Raw genomic sequence first — 17,339 nt, forward strand, 5'->3', positions numbered from 1 at the left:
TTAGAGCCTTATTAATGTTGAAATAAGCTTACTTGAAAAAATAAAACATGATAAAAATGAAAAGTTCCTTTATTTGGAATAAAATTGCTGACATTAAATGAATTTTTTAAATGCTGAGATAACCATTCTTAAAGTTGAAAATAATGATGTACTTCTTATTTAAAAATTGATTACTAAGTTGCATTTATTTTTATTTTTATGGTACCAGGGATTGAACACAAGGGCACTTAACATTTAGTCACATCCCCAAGTCTTTTTATTTTTTTATTTAGAAACAGGATCTCATTAGGATGCACACACTCTTGCTAAATTGGTAAGGCTAGCTTCGAACATTTGATCCTCCTGCCTCAGACTTCCAAGCCACTGGGAATACAGGCATGTGCCACCATGCTTGGCTTATATTTCCTTTTAAAGCCTAGCTTGGAAAGAAAAATCTACATCAAATTCATATCAGTTATACATATTTTTTTCATTTTACTTTACTAACCAGACTGAAACTTTATTGATATGAATAGTAGCAATAAACATACTCTGGAAGAATTGACTACACTATCAAAACAAACAATGGTAATATGTAGAAAACTTCAAAACACATTTGACTCTACAAGGTTTTCTAGTAATCTAATTAAATTTCTATCAGGAAATAAAATAAAAATAAATTAATAATTATTATCTATGTGGATGGGAACTTTTTCAGACAACTATATCTATATTTTGTAATTTAGAAAACAAATACCAGGACTACACATTAATATCTGACAGAAAAAAAGTATAAATATCAGTAGTAGAATGCGACTACAATCTCGATCAAGATAAATCTTAAATTTCTGTGAAATAAAACATTTTTTAATTGTTTTTTAAATTGCTATACTAATAACTTCTTGAGGAAGAACAACAAATTAAGTTTATGATCCATGTTACTTTAAATTTAACAACACTTAAGACAAAGTTTTGAATATGTTAAACCCTAAGTAAATCTTGAATTAGTGAAAGAATGAATGAACACTAGTTTGGAAATTAAAGACTAGATTTTTATTTAATATCTGCCATATCACAATTTCCTCCATCAAATAGCAATAATATACTAAGTGATCTGAAAGATCTGATTTAATTTTTGTTGGGGCGGTGTTTACCAGGGATTGAACTCAGAAGCACTGGACCACTGAGACACATCCCCATTCCTATTTTGTATTTTATTTAGAGACAGTGTCTCACTGAATTGCTTAGAAAGTGAGGCTCCTTTGAACTCATGATCTCCCTGGCTCAGTCTCCTGGGATTATAGGCTTGCACCTTTGCACCTGGTTCTAATTTAATTTTAAAGAAGATAAGTCTAGAAATACAAGATACTTTCTTACTATATATTAGCTTTATTATTACATAAGTTTTTTCTATTTTTGGTCAACTTTGAGGTGAAATCATTAGGGATATAATACTGAAATATAGGCTTAAGGAATAATTGGAAAACATATTTTGAATATAAACAGTAAGAAATAATTTCAAAAGAGATCTTATACTTAAGGCAATAAAAAATCCTAATTAACTTGAAAATGTGGCCAGCTATATATTACCTAATTATTAACATCTGGATATTATGTAAATAAAAAATATTGATTATTTTTAGGTTTGCTTATGTTAATGAAATTCCTCCTCTAAACATAATTGAATATTTCATTTATTTATTTTGGTAATAGACTCATATTTCTAGTCAACAAGAATATGCAGCATATTCTATGAACCTTGGTAATATAAACAAAATGTACTAGTTTCAAACTTTCATTTATCCTTTAAGGATTAATTCAAATGTCCTCTGTCCAGTCTTCCTTAACATTTAGAAGTCATCAGTCCCTCCACTGCTCTTCATTAACATTAAAAAAAAATACTGCTAGTGAAGTGTTTCTTACAATAATTTTTAATTATTTTTTAATTACATGCACAACTCTCAGGCATAGATGCATTGTTCATTTTTATATTCCTATTATTCAGCACAGTGTCATGTATGTAGAAAAAATTGAAACAAATTTATTGGATAATAATAAAAATAATAATAATTAGCATGTATTAAAACTTATGTCAGCAGTGATGCTAAATCTTTTCCAAATAACACTATGAGACAGCTATTCTCAGTTACTAATGTGGCTTGGGAACTGAACTCATTGCTCAAGACCATAAAAACAAGAAGGGGCAAAGTGGCAAAGTGCAGACTCAGCCTAGTTCTCTGACCACAGAACTCAACATTGATGGATGTCAATTTGGTTTTATGTTTACATTGAGAGAAAACACCCAAAATATGTTGGTACTTCCTCCCACTATCATACTAAATCCTCACAGTAACCCTGGTATAATAAAATAATACACCATTAACTATTTTACAGATATGGATATTGAACTGAACATTGGAACAGAACAGGCTCTAATAGATAGTATTAGTGGATTAAAGTCTAGCCAATAAAAGCTGAATTTTCATTTTGATGACAGCAGACATTGATATAGTATAGTGTGGTGTGGTACTAATCCATACTTTCAAGAAGATCTAAACAAACATTATTTATTAATCTTTTTTTCTATTTTACTTCTTTTGACTTCAATGGCCAAAGAATCTTTTCAAATGAAAAAGCAAAAGAAAACTTGAAATAGTTTTATATTATTGAGAAATAGAAAGAGAAAATTTTATCTTAAAATAATTTAAATAGAATTAATGATTTCTTCACTGTAGTACAATAAGGACATTAATTGGAATAATGTCCAATAGAAGATTGTAGAGATCATTTACTAATATCCCAAGTTTCTTTTTCAGATTATTCACTAATTTTATAGCTGTTACTTATATGAAATAGAGTCAGCTGACTTAATTTCATAAATGTACCCATATATTTGAGTCCCCATGCATACAAAGTTCCAAGTACCAAATACTTATGCAATTTTTGTTTCTATATTTTCTTTTTATTCATATTAATATTGATGTCTATTAAAAATATTTAAATTGCCATGGGCTATTGATAACAGACAAATTAGGAACTAGTAATGATCAAAACCACTATAAAATGAAAGTTTAATTACAGTGTGAATAAAAAAATGCAAATAATAAATTCTCAGAGTGCAATAAGCATGGACTTTTAGACATCAAAGGAACCTAAGGCATACCAATCATTGTCATAGTCCTGCTTTAGATGGTAATTAACTTCAGGTAAATAACATCTATTATAATAGATCAATACTTTCTATATTAAATTTATTGATATTATAGTTTACTTGTGCTTGATTATAAATTTATCTTGATTTTATAGATGTACAAAGGCTATATAAGAAAGACATACTACTTCATGTTGTGAATCTTGAAGGGGTAATATAAGAAGAGTAATATATTGCTATGGGTTCATGAAAATATTGTGACCTTTGAAAATATACTTTAAAAAACACTGGTAAACTGAGACAAAGTGAAGTACACAGTTACCTTAAAAACGAAAGTATATAATATTTCATTATATTTAATAATATAATATCAAGTCTTTAGTAATTTAAGTGAATATTCCAGATAATTACATCGTGAATATTTATTCATTAGTTTAACATGGATTTTCTATATGCATCTATGGGTCAACACCTGAGAATGCAGCATAAATAACTACATGGCCCTGCACTTCTTTCCTCGGAGGGCTTAAAATTAACAGGAAAATCCATAGGCCTATTAATTACAAGGGTAGAGAAAGTGGAGGTCACAATGGCAGATTTTAAGTGAAAGATCTAATCTTCCTAGAGGTAATAAACTAATTCTGGAAAGGGAACTAGAATGATCTGGTTGAAAGACAGAATGAATAGCTTATGAGAATGATTCAATGTAGAAAAGAACATGGTATATTTCACAACTTAAACAAATTCTGATTAGCTAAAAATACAGTGATTGTGGGAGTTGTATGAGGTGAATTTGAAGTAAGGGCAAAAAGCCAAATCATGCAGATTGTCAAATCACGGCAAATATTAGCTTTATTCCTAAGGTTATTGAGAAATTGCAGGAACCTTTAAAAGTGGGATTAAATGATCGATTTTAATGTTTTAAAGGTCATTTTGACTATGTTGTAGAGAATGCATTAGAGGAATAAGAAGTATTTTTTTAAATATATAGAAAAAAATTGTGATTCTTTTTGAATCATGTCTACTGACTCTTACTTTAAAAATGACTTAACTAACTCCCTATATATACCTGATTATTCCTTCAGTACACTCTGATTGATCATAAAGTTAACAAAATTTCCTTGTACCACCAGGATGATTTTTCTCTTTTTTCAATTATCTTTCAATCCTTGAAGGAAGAGATCATGTAGTGTTTATATTTATTTCTCCTAGAAGAAAAAGTGGTGCTCATTAAATACTTCAGGCACATTGTTTAATTTTCTTTTTTGAAGAACACCATTTTGATGACGGTCAGTTCCAATTTAGAAATTTGACTTGCTAGGGATCAAGTCTTAAGATTGTTTTATATCTGAAATTATAGCTATATTTTGAAGTCTTTTAAAACATTAAAAAACACATATAGGATCACAGGTTTCCTTTATCCTTAATATTGACAATTTTTACACCATAATGTTAATAGATTTCCTCTAAAGCCTAATGGATAAATGGCAGAAATTATTGAAATAGTAATAGACTTTTGAAGAAAGAAACAGAAGGACCATTTTTATTTAAAGTAGTTGTTTGATAACAGTATAATTTAATTCACTGTGAATGATAAATAGAACATGTAAAGTGTTCTCCATATTACATCTCTCATATAATTTAAATAAAAATGTATGAAAAATTTTTATCCAAAGTAGATGGCACCAATGAATGAATATTACATTCAGAAACACCATTTTAGAAAAAATGTGGGGAAAGGTGAAACTTCACTGAAAAATTATGTTGGTGATTAAGAAAACATGAACACTGGTTTAGAATCAATCTAGGAAGCACTCTTGATAATTAAATTAAACTTACATGAATATACTTTAAAATTATATATGAGTCATTTAAAATCACTATATATAACCTGTATTACTATCTTGTCTTCTTTCAATTAATAGAAATAACTTGACTTTTCCCAAGTACTATAAAATATTAATTTTTAATTATGGAGTTGTTAAAAAAACATAATGACACTAATCACATTATAGTTGATATTTACAATTGATTTATTTAATAAATTATCCTATGTCTATTTGGTGGAAGATAAAATGATTTGGGGATAGTTTGTCAATGTTAGCTAGCTCTTAAAGTTTTCCAAACAAAGAAAAAAATAATTTTTGCTTTATAATCAATATATTAATATAATTGTACCCATTTTTATTTCCTAGTAATAATAAACTGTTTATTGAATAAGAAAATTATTAATTTTATTATAATTCTTATATTCTTCTGAGTAGCAATATTGATGGTACTGAATAGAAAAAAAATGAATAGAGAAGCAAGATGATGTCAGTTTAATCCTTCAAAGTAAATAGAGAAGCAAGATGATGTCACATTATCAAATGATAAAAATTCATTTTGGGATATGTCTACTAAAGAGAATCAAAGTAACACAGTACACAATCTAATGGAAATTAACTTCTAAGATATTTTTATATGATTTTCAATTAATTTATATCAAAATGTCTTGATTTTCCTCTTTTAATTGCTCTTAGCATTGAATGATTTTTCATATTCATATCATTGTCTTCATAAGCAAAGCCTAATCTTTACATAAACTACAGTGAGTTTAAAGAATATATGATGATGAATTGAAATGGAATAGATATTTTATACTTCATATACATGCAATAAATTAATGCTTCCAATAATGCATGTATTGATATAAATGAACAATTTTATTTTTGACACTATATTTTTTCCTAAAGGAATCTGTGCAACTTGCCATTAAGAAACAGAAAACAAAATGTTTGCTTGACTTCCTAATTTTGTAAAAAGTAGACATATTAATTGTGTATAAAATTATCATGTATGATTTAGTTCTATAATTCTTTTTCTCCAAAAAAAACAAATTAAGAAGTTAAGGTATGTTTTAATTTTGGAGTTACTTTAACATTAATCACTGTTTCCTTTCCAACATGTGATACCTGCTTTCAATACATTCATATGGGTAACACAATAGATAATTTAGAAAAAAAAGAATAAAATATATAAAACAATAACCAGACAGGTTTCCACTTTCCAATCAAATTATCTGTTTTTCTAAAGTGTATTAGGATGTATGACATAAAATCCCATGCAAACATTGAAAATTACTACATGTGATAAATGATTATGTAAATATGTGCACTTATTAATAGAAAGTGGTTACTTCATTTTTCTGTTACCTCAACATCATAAATGATATGTAACAACTAATAGGTGTTTACTATTAGTTTACTATCACTTTAATGCAGTCTTTTCTATTTATTCTCATACCCTTCAATGTTTACTTTGTACTTTTTTTAAAAAAAAATTTCTGTGCTTCCAAATTATTCCTGTTTTGTCTCTTACTATCTATATTATTCGGCTACTTTGAACTCTCACTTTCTATATCATGGTTCTCTTTTAGCTCATTCTCTAATTAGAATCATTACCAAAAGATATCTTTGTCTGTAACTAAATGGGCACAAGTAAAATAACATCCAATACCTCTATGAGTAACAACTGCAAGCTCTTTAGTTCTTTCTATCTGTTCAGCATTTCTTGGTCTTCTCCTTGTACTTTGTGTATCTGCTTGATGAGAAGCGAGCCCATCCTTGGACGTGTTGGGGTCCAGACCTGAATTTCTGAGATTCGTAACTTGCATTCGCTGTTCCTCGGAAAGTCTATGGATGGTGACAGCTGTAACACTGGATACAGTAACATCTGCAGGTGTGCTAGCAACAGCAATAGCACCAGTGGTAGTCCTGTTATGCTCCTCTAACTCACCAGTGGAGGTAGTGTGGGTCAATGTAGAAGAACCTGTGGGACACAGTAGCACTAGATGCTAACTCTTTCTTTTAAATTTTGTTGTTTTAATTTTCTGATAAGTTTAATAAATTATATTCTCTTCTATTACCTTAAGAATAATCAACACGAAGAGGCAAAACACAAACACGCCACTAAAATGTGAAGCACACCAAATCTGTAGGTTTCTTTATATTAATCAACCTATAGATAAATATCACATACAGAATGCAGTACATTTTTACTGGAAAGCATGAGGGGGATGAAAGAGTAAATCGCTTATGTGGTCCTGAATTAATCTTTTTCTTCTTATTTTTTAATCCACACAGAATTTTAGAAACAAATGCTGGCAAGTGACAGGTTTTGACAGAATGGTAACTATGTAACCATACTTTACTCAAAAGTATGTTCTGAATATTCTGTAACATATCTCTTCATAACTTCTGGGAAACATATCAAAATTTTCTTTTTTAAGACAAGCAAGTGAAAAAAAAATTTAAATCAAAACAAAAATAAAAACCAAATGATGAAAAAATGAGACTGAAATTACAATATGTGAATATCAAATCTTAATCTCATTTGCCAGAAAGCTTCCAACATAGTAAAATGTTCAGTGTCATGAACTATATAAACTTTAAAATTTATGTCATGAGCTATATAAACTTTAAAATTTAATGCATTTTTAAAAGATTAGTTAATATTTTTACTATTTCAATACAACATTTTAAATTAACCAATTTTGAACTAATTAAAATTAAACAAACAATTTACTTTAAAAATGTTTGAAATTATGAGTGAATATGGAACTTGTATTCACACAATATTAGTCTTAAATAATGATTGGTATGTCTAAACATCTCATTAGCATTTTCACCATGTGTATATAAGTATCTATATATATCTATGGAGATATATATATATATATATATATATATATATATATATATATCCATCCATATACATGTTACCCTATGATATAATTATATAAATAATATTACCACATTCTCATCCTTACTAAAGTTTTAGTAAAATTTAAAAACATTTATTGATAATGCCAAATTAGGATCTTCTTTTTCTTTACACTTAAATTTTTAAAAGATAGTACATGATTCTTATGTAATAAAGAAGTAATATTATTATAGAAACATGAAACTGAATGAGAATATATTTAAAAAAGCTCTTGACATCTAAAATGCTTAGCAAGATAAAGTATTGAATTTTGGAGCTGCAACTACTAATTAGGAATCATAGTCAGGTGCTGGTTAGAAAACTCCTGAATAATTTAAAACCAATGAGTGGTATGTGTTTTTACATACTGTTTTCAACATTTCAAAATTCTGTCCACAATATTTAATTAGATAGACAAACATGCACAGAAATACTTTGACCATTCTAAAAGAGGAAAAAAGCAACATCCCTTAATATGACTCGAGAATGCTCTGCCTTGTCTCTTTTTTTCTCTTGTGCTAAAGGCAGATGACTAGTAGACTAGTAATTCTGCTTTTTGCCTTAAACTCAAAAAGGAAGAAAGGAAGTTAAATATGAGGCTCCTCGCTGAGAGGAAAGCAAAAAAAAATAAAAGCATATCTCTGCTACTAATTCTTTCAGCCTGAATTGTCACATTCTATCGATTTTGATATAAAAATTCAGAAGAATTAAATGGTTATACTTTGAGGGAACCAGAGGTAAATGAGGTATGACAATTATTCTATTTTTTAAAAAATATTAATATAATTTAAACATCAATCAGAAAAATCTACTATTAAATATTTATCCAAATTATTCTGCAAAGATTAGAATCTACTAAATTCATGATGGTTATGCAAATTGGCTTTTGGTGTTTACTAAGATAATATTTAGTAAGGGTTTACTTTAATCACGGTTAGGAAATAACTACTTACTGTACTTACATGCAGAAACTGGTCTCATGTAAACTTTTAATTTGGTATGTCTATATGCTCATTTCTATGAAAACTGGTCCATATTGTGTTTCTAGAAATTTATTTGAGCATTCCATTTTTGAAAAAAAATGTGAAAGCCAAATGAAAACCTAATATTTTAGTATTTTTATAACTTCATAATTTCAAGGATTTCAGATTAAAAAGGAAATCACTGAACTATAAATGTGCTTCTACTTAAAAACTAAACGTATGAGAAATAATAAAATTTGTACTTTGTCTCAAACATAAATATTCATACCTTTAACAAAGAGGTAAACTGAATTACTATATTCCATCATGAGTCACTATGACTAATCTCAAAAAATTTCTTGGATTTTAGTCAATAATTCTGTGGTAATTTTTGAGAACAGACTTAGGTTGCTTCTCTAATTTGTCACCCAAACCTACAAACAAATTACAAATACTTATATTTATCCCATGGGATAAACAAAGTTCCAGATCAATATGAGAATAATAACTGATGTTTATTAGAGTTTAGATTGGAACCTTGCTAGCAACCCCAATGTTAAAAATCTTCAGGTTTATGTTCATATATGAATACATGACCAGTGTAACTCCATATAATATACAAGCACAAGAATAAGATCCTAATTAGAATAAGTTATACTCCATGTATGTATAATATGTCATATTATGTATACCTAAAAAGAACAAATAAAAAAAACTTTGACTTCTAGTGTAACTTCCACCAACAGTAGTATTGGTTCTGTACTAGTCTCCTATACTGAATACAGGACAAGATTTAATGCTAAAATAGAGAATGAAAAACCCATTTCTTTAATAACCATAATGAAACAAAATATGTTCTTCAACCAAGTATTTTACTACCCACTTTTCATAATTTAATATACATCATAATCTTTCATTTCCATACTAGCATGCAAGTTCCCTGAAGCCTAGGGTTTTTTAATTTGTTTGTTTGTTTGTTTTGTATTTGCTATTCAATGTTGAATTCCTATCATCTACAACACTGTCTGGCCCATAACAGATTTTCAAGAAACACTCATCAAAAGAAAGACTACACGAAAGAATGAATTCAACAATAAAACTAAACTCATATTAGCAATAACAAAAATGATAAACAAATGAAACATGATTATCATTCTTACCACAGCAAAATCACATTTCACATTGACATAAATAAAAAAGCAATTCTAAAAACGGCAGAGGAAACTGATAATTTTTTTTTAACTTTCACAAATAGCAGTTTGATAAAGTGTGGAATGTGAAGATTTAGTTGCATAAGTAAGAGTCACTTCAAGATATTTTTACTGTTGTCAAACATGAAACTTTGTCAGTGTGAAATGAGTTTACTAGGATGTTCAAATTTTTGTAAGGTGAAAAATATATATGACTTAATGACAGCAGAAAGTAGAAGTGCATCTAAATTTAGATAGATATGTTTGGTGCATGTCGTGGAATTAAAAATAAATAATATTGACTTCCTTTATAAAGCAATAAAATCACCCATCACCATACAATTTCATGACATATGTGTATAAAATTTTTATTTGTAATGTAAACCAATTTAGATTAATGATATTGGTGTCACTTTAAATTGTCAGTGTATGAAACACAGATTTTCGTATCATCAAAATCCATGATTTAACAATACAGATACACTCAAGACTTTTGCATACATACTGTTTTATGAAGTAATTGTTAATGTTGGGGAAAGTCTTAGAATTATGAATAGAGACAATCCAGCATTAACTTTATATATAACTTATCCAAATGAAGTATGCTTCACAATTATGTAAACATTGTCTTTGATTGACACAGTTAAATGCATAAAAGACATATAAATCAAATTAATGAAAGAAAATGTACATTCAGAAAATTAACTCTTCATTTGAAATTGAATCATATACACGATGTAATTTATCACAATTATATTACTCTGTCATTAAATTACTTGAGATATATTTTGAGTAAGATGCTTACAATGTAAAATCAGACCTGAAATAAAAATTTTAAATATTATTTTATAAAACATTTCCCAAAATAACAAAAATAAAATAAAATGATTTACATATATATACATGCTTCTATGAATCAAAATTATATGTCACATTTGGGATTATGACAATGGAAAATGACATGGTATACATGTAAATTAGCAAATTTATTCAAAAATATTGCAGACAATATTAAATTAGTATTTTATTATATATTTTAATGAAAATTTAGTTTTTAAGGCTTTTTTTATTTTAGCAATTATCTGCATGTGACTAAGAATAAGTCTGAATGTATCATCTAGAAAATGTACAAAATTAAACCTCATATCAGGATACAATTTGAAATTCCTTTTTTCAATGTTTAAACCTGTAGATTGTTTTCAAATTTTATTCTGTGCTTCTCTGTACTTATTATCTAACTCATCACAGAGGAGCAGAAGAAAAGAGGAGATAGCTTAAAACTTACAACTACATAAAAACACATGAAACATAATTTCATATTCAGAGAAGTTGACTTTATATGTTTATATTTGGCACATTTTGTATCTAAATTGACTATATTCCATTTCTTTTAATTTTGTGCTTTATTTGAAGCATTTGCATGGAAGTTTAACAAAATAATAATATGTAATGACAAAATTCATCAAACATTTAAAATGAATATAAGCAAAACAAGAGAAGGTTATATATGCAAAACAAAATAACAACAGAATAAAATCCAAATACTGCTAATGCAACAATTCTATTCCAGTCATCATTTAGATATTCTATAAAATTTAGTATATGTAATTTTATTTGTAGTTTGTTTTCTGTCTTTACTTAACAATACTTAAATCAAACTCATAGGGAAATGTGCCAATATATGGTACATCTGCAAACTAATATTATGTGTGTAAAGTAAAACAATGCCATGATTCATTACATGTTAAGTATTCATTTTCATTAAGCATGTGGTAGTTGAGAAAATAGCTAAAGTATTTTACATTTTGACATTATTAATTCCAGTATCCTAAAATCTGTATAGTTTTGTATCTAATAATTTAAACTGGTATTTATGTGACTACTTACAATTAACTAAATTAAAATACTGCATTTATATTAAAACTACATTCAATTGAGGTATTTTATCTTATTAAATAAATATAGCATAAGCTGGCATTTAAACCATGACATGACAATGCAAGAATGGTATAACCTGTGCCCAGGTTTCTGAGATGTTGAAGTGTGAAAACAAATTCATGTTAGTGATGGAAAAAGATCAGTGAAACAAGTAACAGATTTTCTAAGATAATGAATTAAACAAATACTAATTTGAAAATGCAACTGAGAATTTAAATATACATTTTCTGAATTTGTTGTCATGTTGAAATTAAAATTGGTATTTGTTTATGTCTATATATATTATGTGTGTGCATATATATATATATATATATATATATATATATATATCCATCTAAAATTATAAGCACTGATTGGGAAACCAGCATTGAGTTTTATAAGTGGATTTGTTATTATTTAAAAATTACAAGTGGTATTACTGATAAAAATATGAAAAACAATAAATGAATAAATAAAATATTTGCAGTTCACACTGAAATTGATGATAGTAAGATTTTTCAGTAAATTACTAAGAGCACACTTATAACGAGTAAACAAATTATTATAAAACAAAGCTTAAGCATGTTATTTTCTGTTCCAAGTCGTTTTATATGCAATATAAGAACTTCAAAATTCTCAGCTGTTTGAAATTTTGATAAACTCGAATAGCAAGCAAACAATGATAACTTCTTGTAAATGATATATGGAAATATAAAAAACTATTACAAAGCCTTAAAATATATTATGTTGGCAAATCATGACAAAACTGTACACATGTATAAATGTATGAATGATATACTAAATATCATCACAGCTTTGTCATAAAAATGAAAAAGATTAGACATTTCATTTCATAGCACTAAAAATAGAATGAGAACATGCTAGGGAAAATCTATTCTAAATAGAGAGTTGTGAGAAGCTCCAAGGTAATCCCCCGCCCCCAGCTCCTCATCTAAAGTTACCATGAAATTTACATATGCAAGTGTGTTCATTGCTATTAATAAAGGTAGAAAAATTTAGTTAAAATACTTGGTCCTCTCATGACCCTTTCTTACTCCATCCAGTTGATTAAAATGAAGCCTAACAATTAGTTTCATCATTTTTTTTTTTGTAGTTGTAGATGGATAAAATGCCTCTATTTTATTTATTTTTATGTGGTGCTTAAGGATGGAACCTAGTGCCTCACACATGCCAGGGAAGTGCTCTACCACTGAGCTACAGCCCCATCCCAAATTTCAGCATCTTAACACAACTTTTCCTACATTTCAGAAGTCTCCCATGTTTGCAGTGGTGGATCCCAGGTGCCATTTTTTAAATTTTAAAGTGCACACTCACAAACACATACACCACTTGCAAAAATCCACCAAATGTAAACAAGTCTTTTTTATGTAACTAAGTATGATTAGCTTCCATAAAATCATAATATTGACAATAAAATTAAAGATCTAGATTTTTAAAAAGTTTCATTGGCATCCTTTTTATATTTTACAAGAAGAGAAAGCAACATAACAACCTGCCATGTCTTTCTGCAACCATCAATCAGAATCCTGTATTTTTAAACTTCTTTGTTGCAACAGCTTTTATCCCTTAGAGTTGAAGCATATGCCATTGTAGTTTCCCCATATTAAAACAAAATTATATTTATCATTCACTTATTTCCTTCTATACAAAATCTTGTGGAATAGTTGTTAGTTTTAATGGAATATTTAAGGGTATTATTAAGAAAAAGGCATATTCTACATATTTTATTCCAAGATGTTATATCAGGAACATCTTCACTTGCATATCCTTGCTGTCAGTAATAATGAATATCTAGTCATACTATTTGGAAAGCACAGCCAATGTCCTTTATATGTTTATATTCCACTTTATCTTGAGTATTAAAAAACATGTGAAGGAAGAATAAATGAGTACAAGTTGTTAAATGTACTTTGGTCTTCCTTCCCCAAAAATAAAATATTTTATAGATAAGCAATAACTACTGAATGCTAAATATAAACATAAGTAAGAAATTGACCTGGAATATATTCAAACACTATATGAACATATAATTCCAATATAATTAAATTTTATATTGCACACGCTAGAACTGAGGTATGAAAAAGATTGGTAAGAAGTATCCAAGAACATGTAAATTATTTTTTTATTGGTGTTTTCTCTAATGATGGTAGCATTTCCCTTTCTTTCACTCCCCAGAATACTTTTCAAAAAAATACTCATTTATAATAATGTATTTTTTTGTTGAAGGAGAAGAGAAAGAAAGAAGGTAAAGGTGATGGTAGGATTATCTTTTGTACCATTAATGATCAAAAGAAGTGTTTTTTTTCTTCAGCCTCAGCCCATCAGGTCTCTGGGTGCTCCTTACCTTGATTATCTTTGCCTATCCCTATTCATCTTTTGTTTGCTTCCATATTGGATTTCTGTGTTGGGAGAGGAGTTTCATAATTTTGCATAAACTGTAAATGTTTATTTTCTAAATGCCTAAAATATGTGTGACTGATTTTATATCCGTGATATGATGTAAAGGCAAACAATAAGTTTTCACTACCCTGACATTTTTATCTTTGTGTACCCAGATGCTACCAAAAAAGGTGCTAAAAAAGATGATTTTTTTTTTAGTATTATGTATTGCTCTTCCCAAAATTATTATTACTATTATTTGGTACAGGAATTGAACCCAGGGGCACTTAACCACTGACCCACATCCCCAACCATATTTTATATTTTACTTTGAGACAGGATCTCCCTAAGATGCTTAGGGCCTCACTAAGTTGCCGACACTGGCTTTGACCTCATTTTCCTCCAGCCTCAGCCTCCAGAGCTGCTGGGATTATAGGCAGCTATAATTCCCACACCTTGCCCCAAATTATATAAGAAGAAAAATAAGATTCTGGTTGATGAAGCACACATACTAGAGTATTTTCTTAGGTATCCAGCCTGGATTAGTTTATTATAAATTTATTCTCTTCTCATAAGAAGTATTATGGGCTGTTTAGGAAACACCTATTTGGGGGAAGAGAGTGAATCCTGCTATGAGAACATTTAGGGATGCTCATTAAGGCATTCATTATAAATTGATATCAGATCCCATGTGATTATCATATGATTGAAAGAAATGGATTCATTATTAACAAGTGGGGTGTAAGAGAGTTTTAGTTGACTAGGAACGGGCTAACACTCTTGAGGAAAGACTATTATGGTATTGACTGTAGAAGGGTTGCTGAGCAACTGGTGAGATTCTGCCTAAATATGCTGCAGTAAAACAGCCTAATAAAAAATTCAAGCCAAAAAGTCTTATTTTCCTGTACCATATACTCTATAGAAGTCTTTTTATTTTATAGCAGCAAATTAATTAGTAGCAGGAGGGATTGGCCTGAAAATAAATACCAACTAACTTTGGCTTAGAAAAATAGACTGTTGGAGTGAAAAAAAATAATAACTTTCAGACATGGTAAGAAACAAAAGTCTATTATTAAAAGTTATCATTAAACTGAATGGGAAATCTATCTGTATGAGGTATATTGAATTATTAATATAATTAAAAGTTGTATATTTACTACATATTTGTCCATATTTAGAGGAAATCATTCATATTTTTCACATAATTACTGTGCCAATTTCCTTTTCTCAAATACTACACTTTGAAGACTATACATGTATGAAGACAGGAATTGGTGTGAATATACTTTGTATACAAGAAATGAAAAATTATGCTTTATATGTGTAATATGAATTGTAATGCATTCTGCTGTCATATATAAAAATTAATTAATTAAACTTGTTTTAATATCATCAATAAATTATTATCAACACTATGAAATTGATGGTTGAAATTTACATTGAAATTACATTGATTGAAACAGATTTGTTGTGTGTGTGGTTCAGTTCTTTATTTTGATTATGGGAAGAAATGATGTTAAAATCTGACCCAAAAGGATCTCAGAAATTATCTATTTTAACATTTGACATCTGCCTAACTCTCTTTTACTCTTTCTACTTAAGGAGTAGAGAATTTTATCCTCACAGTGATGTAAATCAGAAGGTTACTTAAGGGTTCTTTCACTCAAAGTTTCCCTGGAGATGAGACAGATAAATTTGTATATTAATTACAATAAAATTTCACATCATTTAGAACAGAATTTTCTTGGAAAGACAGAAAAAAATGAATGACAAGATTCTGAAAATTACTGATATTTTTATATCTTTGTAAATATTGAAAAAAATTCATTTTTCACTTATTGCAGAGAATGCAAAAGTTGATAATTTAGTGAATATTTCTATATGCTTTCCACAGCAATGAGGATGAGGATTGTTTTTTTCTGTATTTCAATAGCATTTGAAATGTTTTAATAGTTAAACAGTACATTTCATATTCTCTCTCCCTCTTCCCTGTTATTTCAAAAACATGAATTAATTCACTAGTATATATTGCTACAATGTATCCACTACTATTTACCTTTTTTTACAAATAAACAAGCTAACAACTTTTCTTTAAAATCAGAGGATTATGATAAATTCAACAGAGGGACACACAGAGAACTAGGAAAACAGCTGGAAAAAGCTCACTCAAACCAGGAAAGTTTTCTAGGTGGAGACATTGGTGTTGAGCTTAAAGAATGAGTAGCCTTTGCATCCTATGTGAGTAATAAAATATTCTAGTCAGAGATAAGGGATTAAAAAATGCTGCATTGGAAAAGGCAAAACACTTTCAGGGAATTGAAAATCATCTGCCATGGCAGGCACAGAGAGAGGCAAACTGATAACAGGCACTAAGCCTTAAAGAGTCAAGACATTTCAACTTTCCTTGGAAAGATGAGGCATCACAGAAGAATACGATGTTGTATGACAAGACTGGCATTTTAGATTGTTCTTGCTATAATGTGGACAAGAGATATATGAACTAAAGGCAGGATAAACATTTAGCTGATAAAATGACAACTTTGAAATTGGGTAACTAGATTTAGCAAATAAAAACAGAACACTCAGTTAAATTTGAATGTTAGATAAACAACAACCTTGTTTTTTTTGCTTTTATTATAGGTATATCCTATGTGTGTGTGTGTGTGTGTGTGTATATATATATATATATTCATAATGTATCCTAGGATACTTTTAAATTAAAAAAATATGCATTATTTTTCTGAAATTCAAATTCAACTGAGCTTATTGGACAATCTGGAAACCATACCTTGAAAGTAATTCTTACAAACTCATAAAACATAAGTAAAACCTGGTAGAAAATACTGAGTCTTTTGTTGTAAATGTGCTTTGACTAATCTGTGAATAACAGAGAGTAGGAGTGATGACACTACAAGGACATCTAGACAAAATTCATAAAAGCATCTTTTTGCTAAATAAAATATAAAAATAATGCAAGTTGAATTAACTGGTCTAAGA

The 17,339-nt window shown here is 28.5% G+C and overlaps 1 protein-coding gene across 3 annotated transcripts in view; it reads right to left on the reverse strand.

The window, feature by feature from the left end:
- CSMD3 (CUB and Sushi multiple domains 3) overlaps nt 1–17,339 on the reverse strand; it is a gene marked incomplete at both ends in the record, with an annotated part of 1,157,568 nt that overhangs the window by 739,823 nt on the left and 400,406 nt on the right. Inside the window, one exon of one of the 3 annotated variants that reach the window (XM_081266795.1) lies at nt 6,629–6,940. The exons of the other annotated variants lie outside the window; for them this stretch is intronic. Coding sequence (XP_081122921.1) covers nt 6,629–6,940 — 312 coding nt within the window. The remainder of the gene's footprint in view (nt 1–6,628; nt 6,941–17,339) is intronic. 3 annotated transcript variants of the gene reach the window in all.

Source organism: Spermophilus citellus (assembly GCF_964194105.1).
Source record: "Spermophilus citellus genome assembly, chromosome: 14".
Classification (NCBI taxonomy): domain Eukaryota; kingdom Metazoa; phylum Chordata; class Mammalia; order Rodentia; family Sciuridae; genus Spermophilus; species Spermophilus citellus.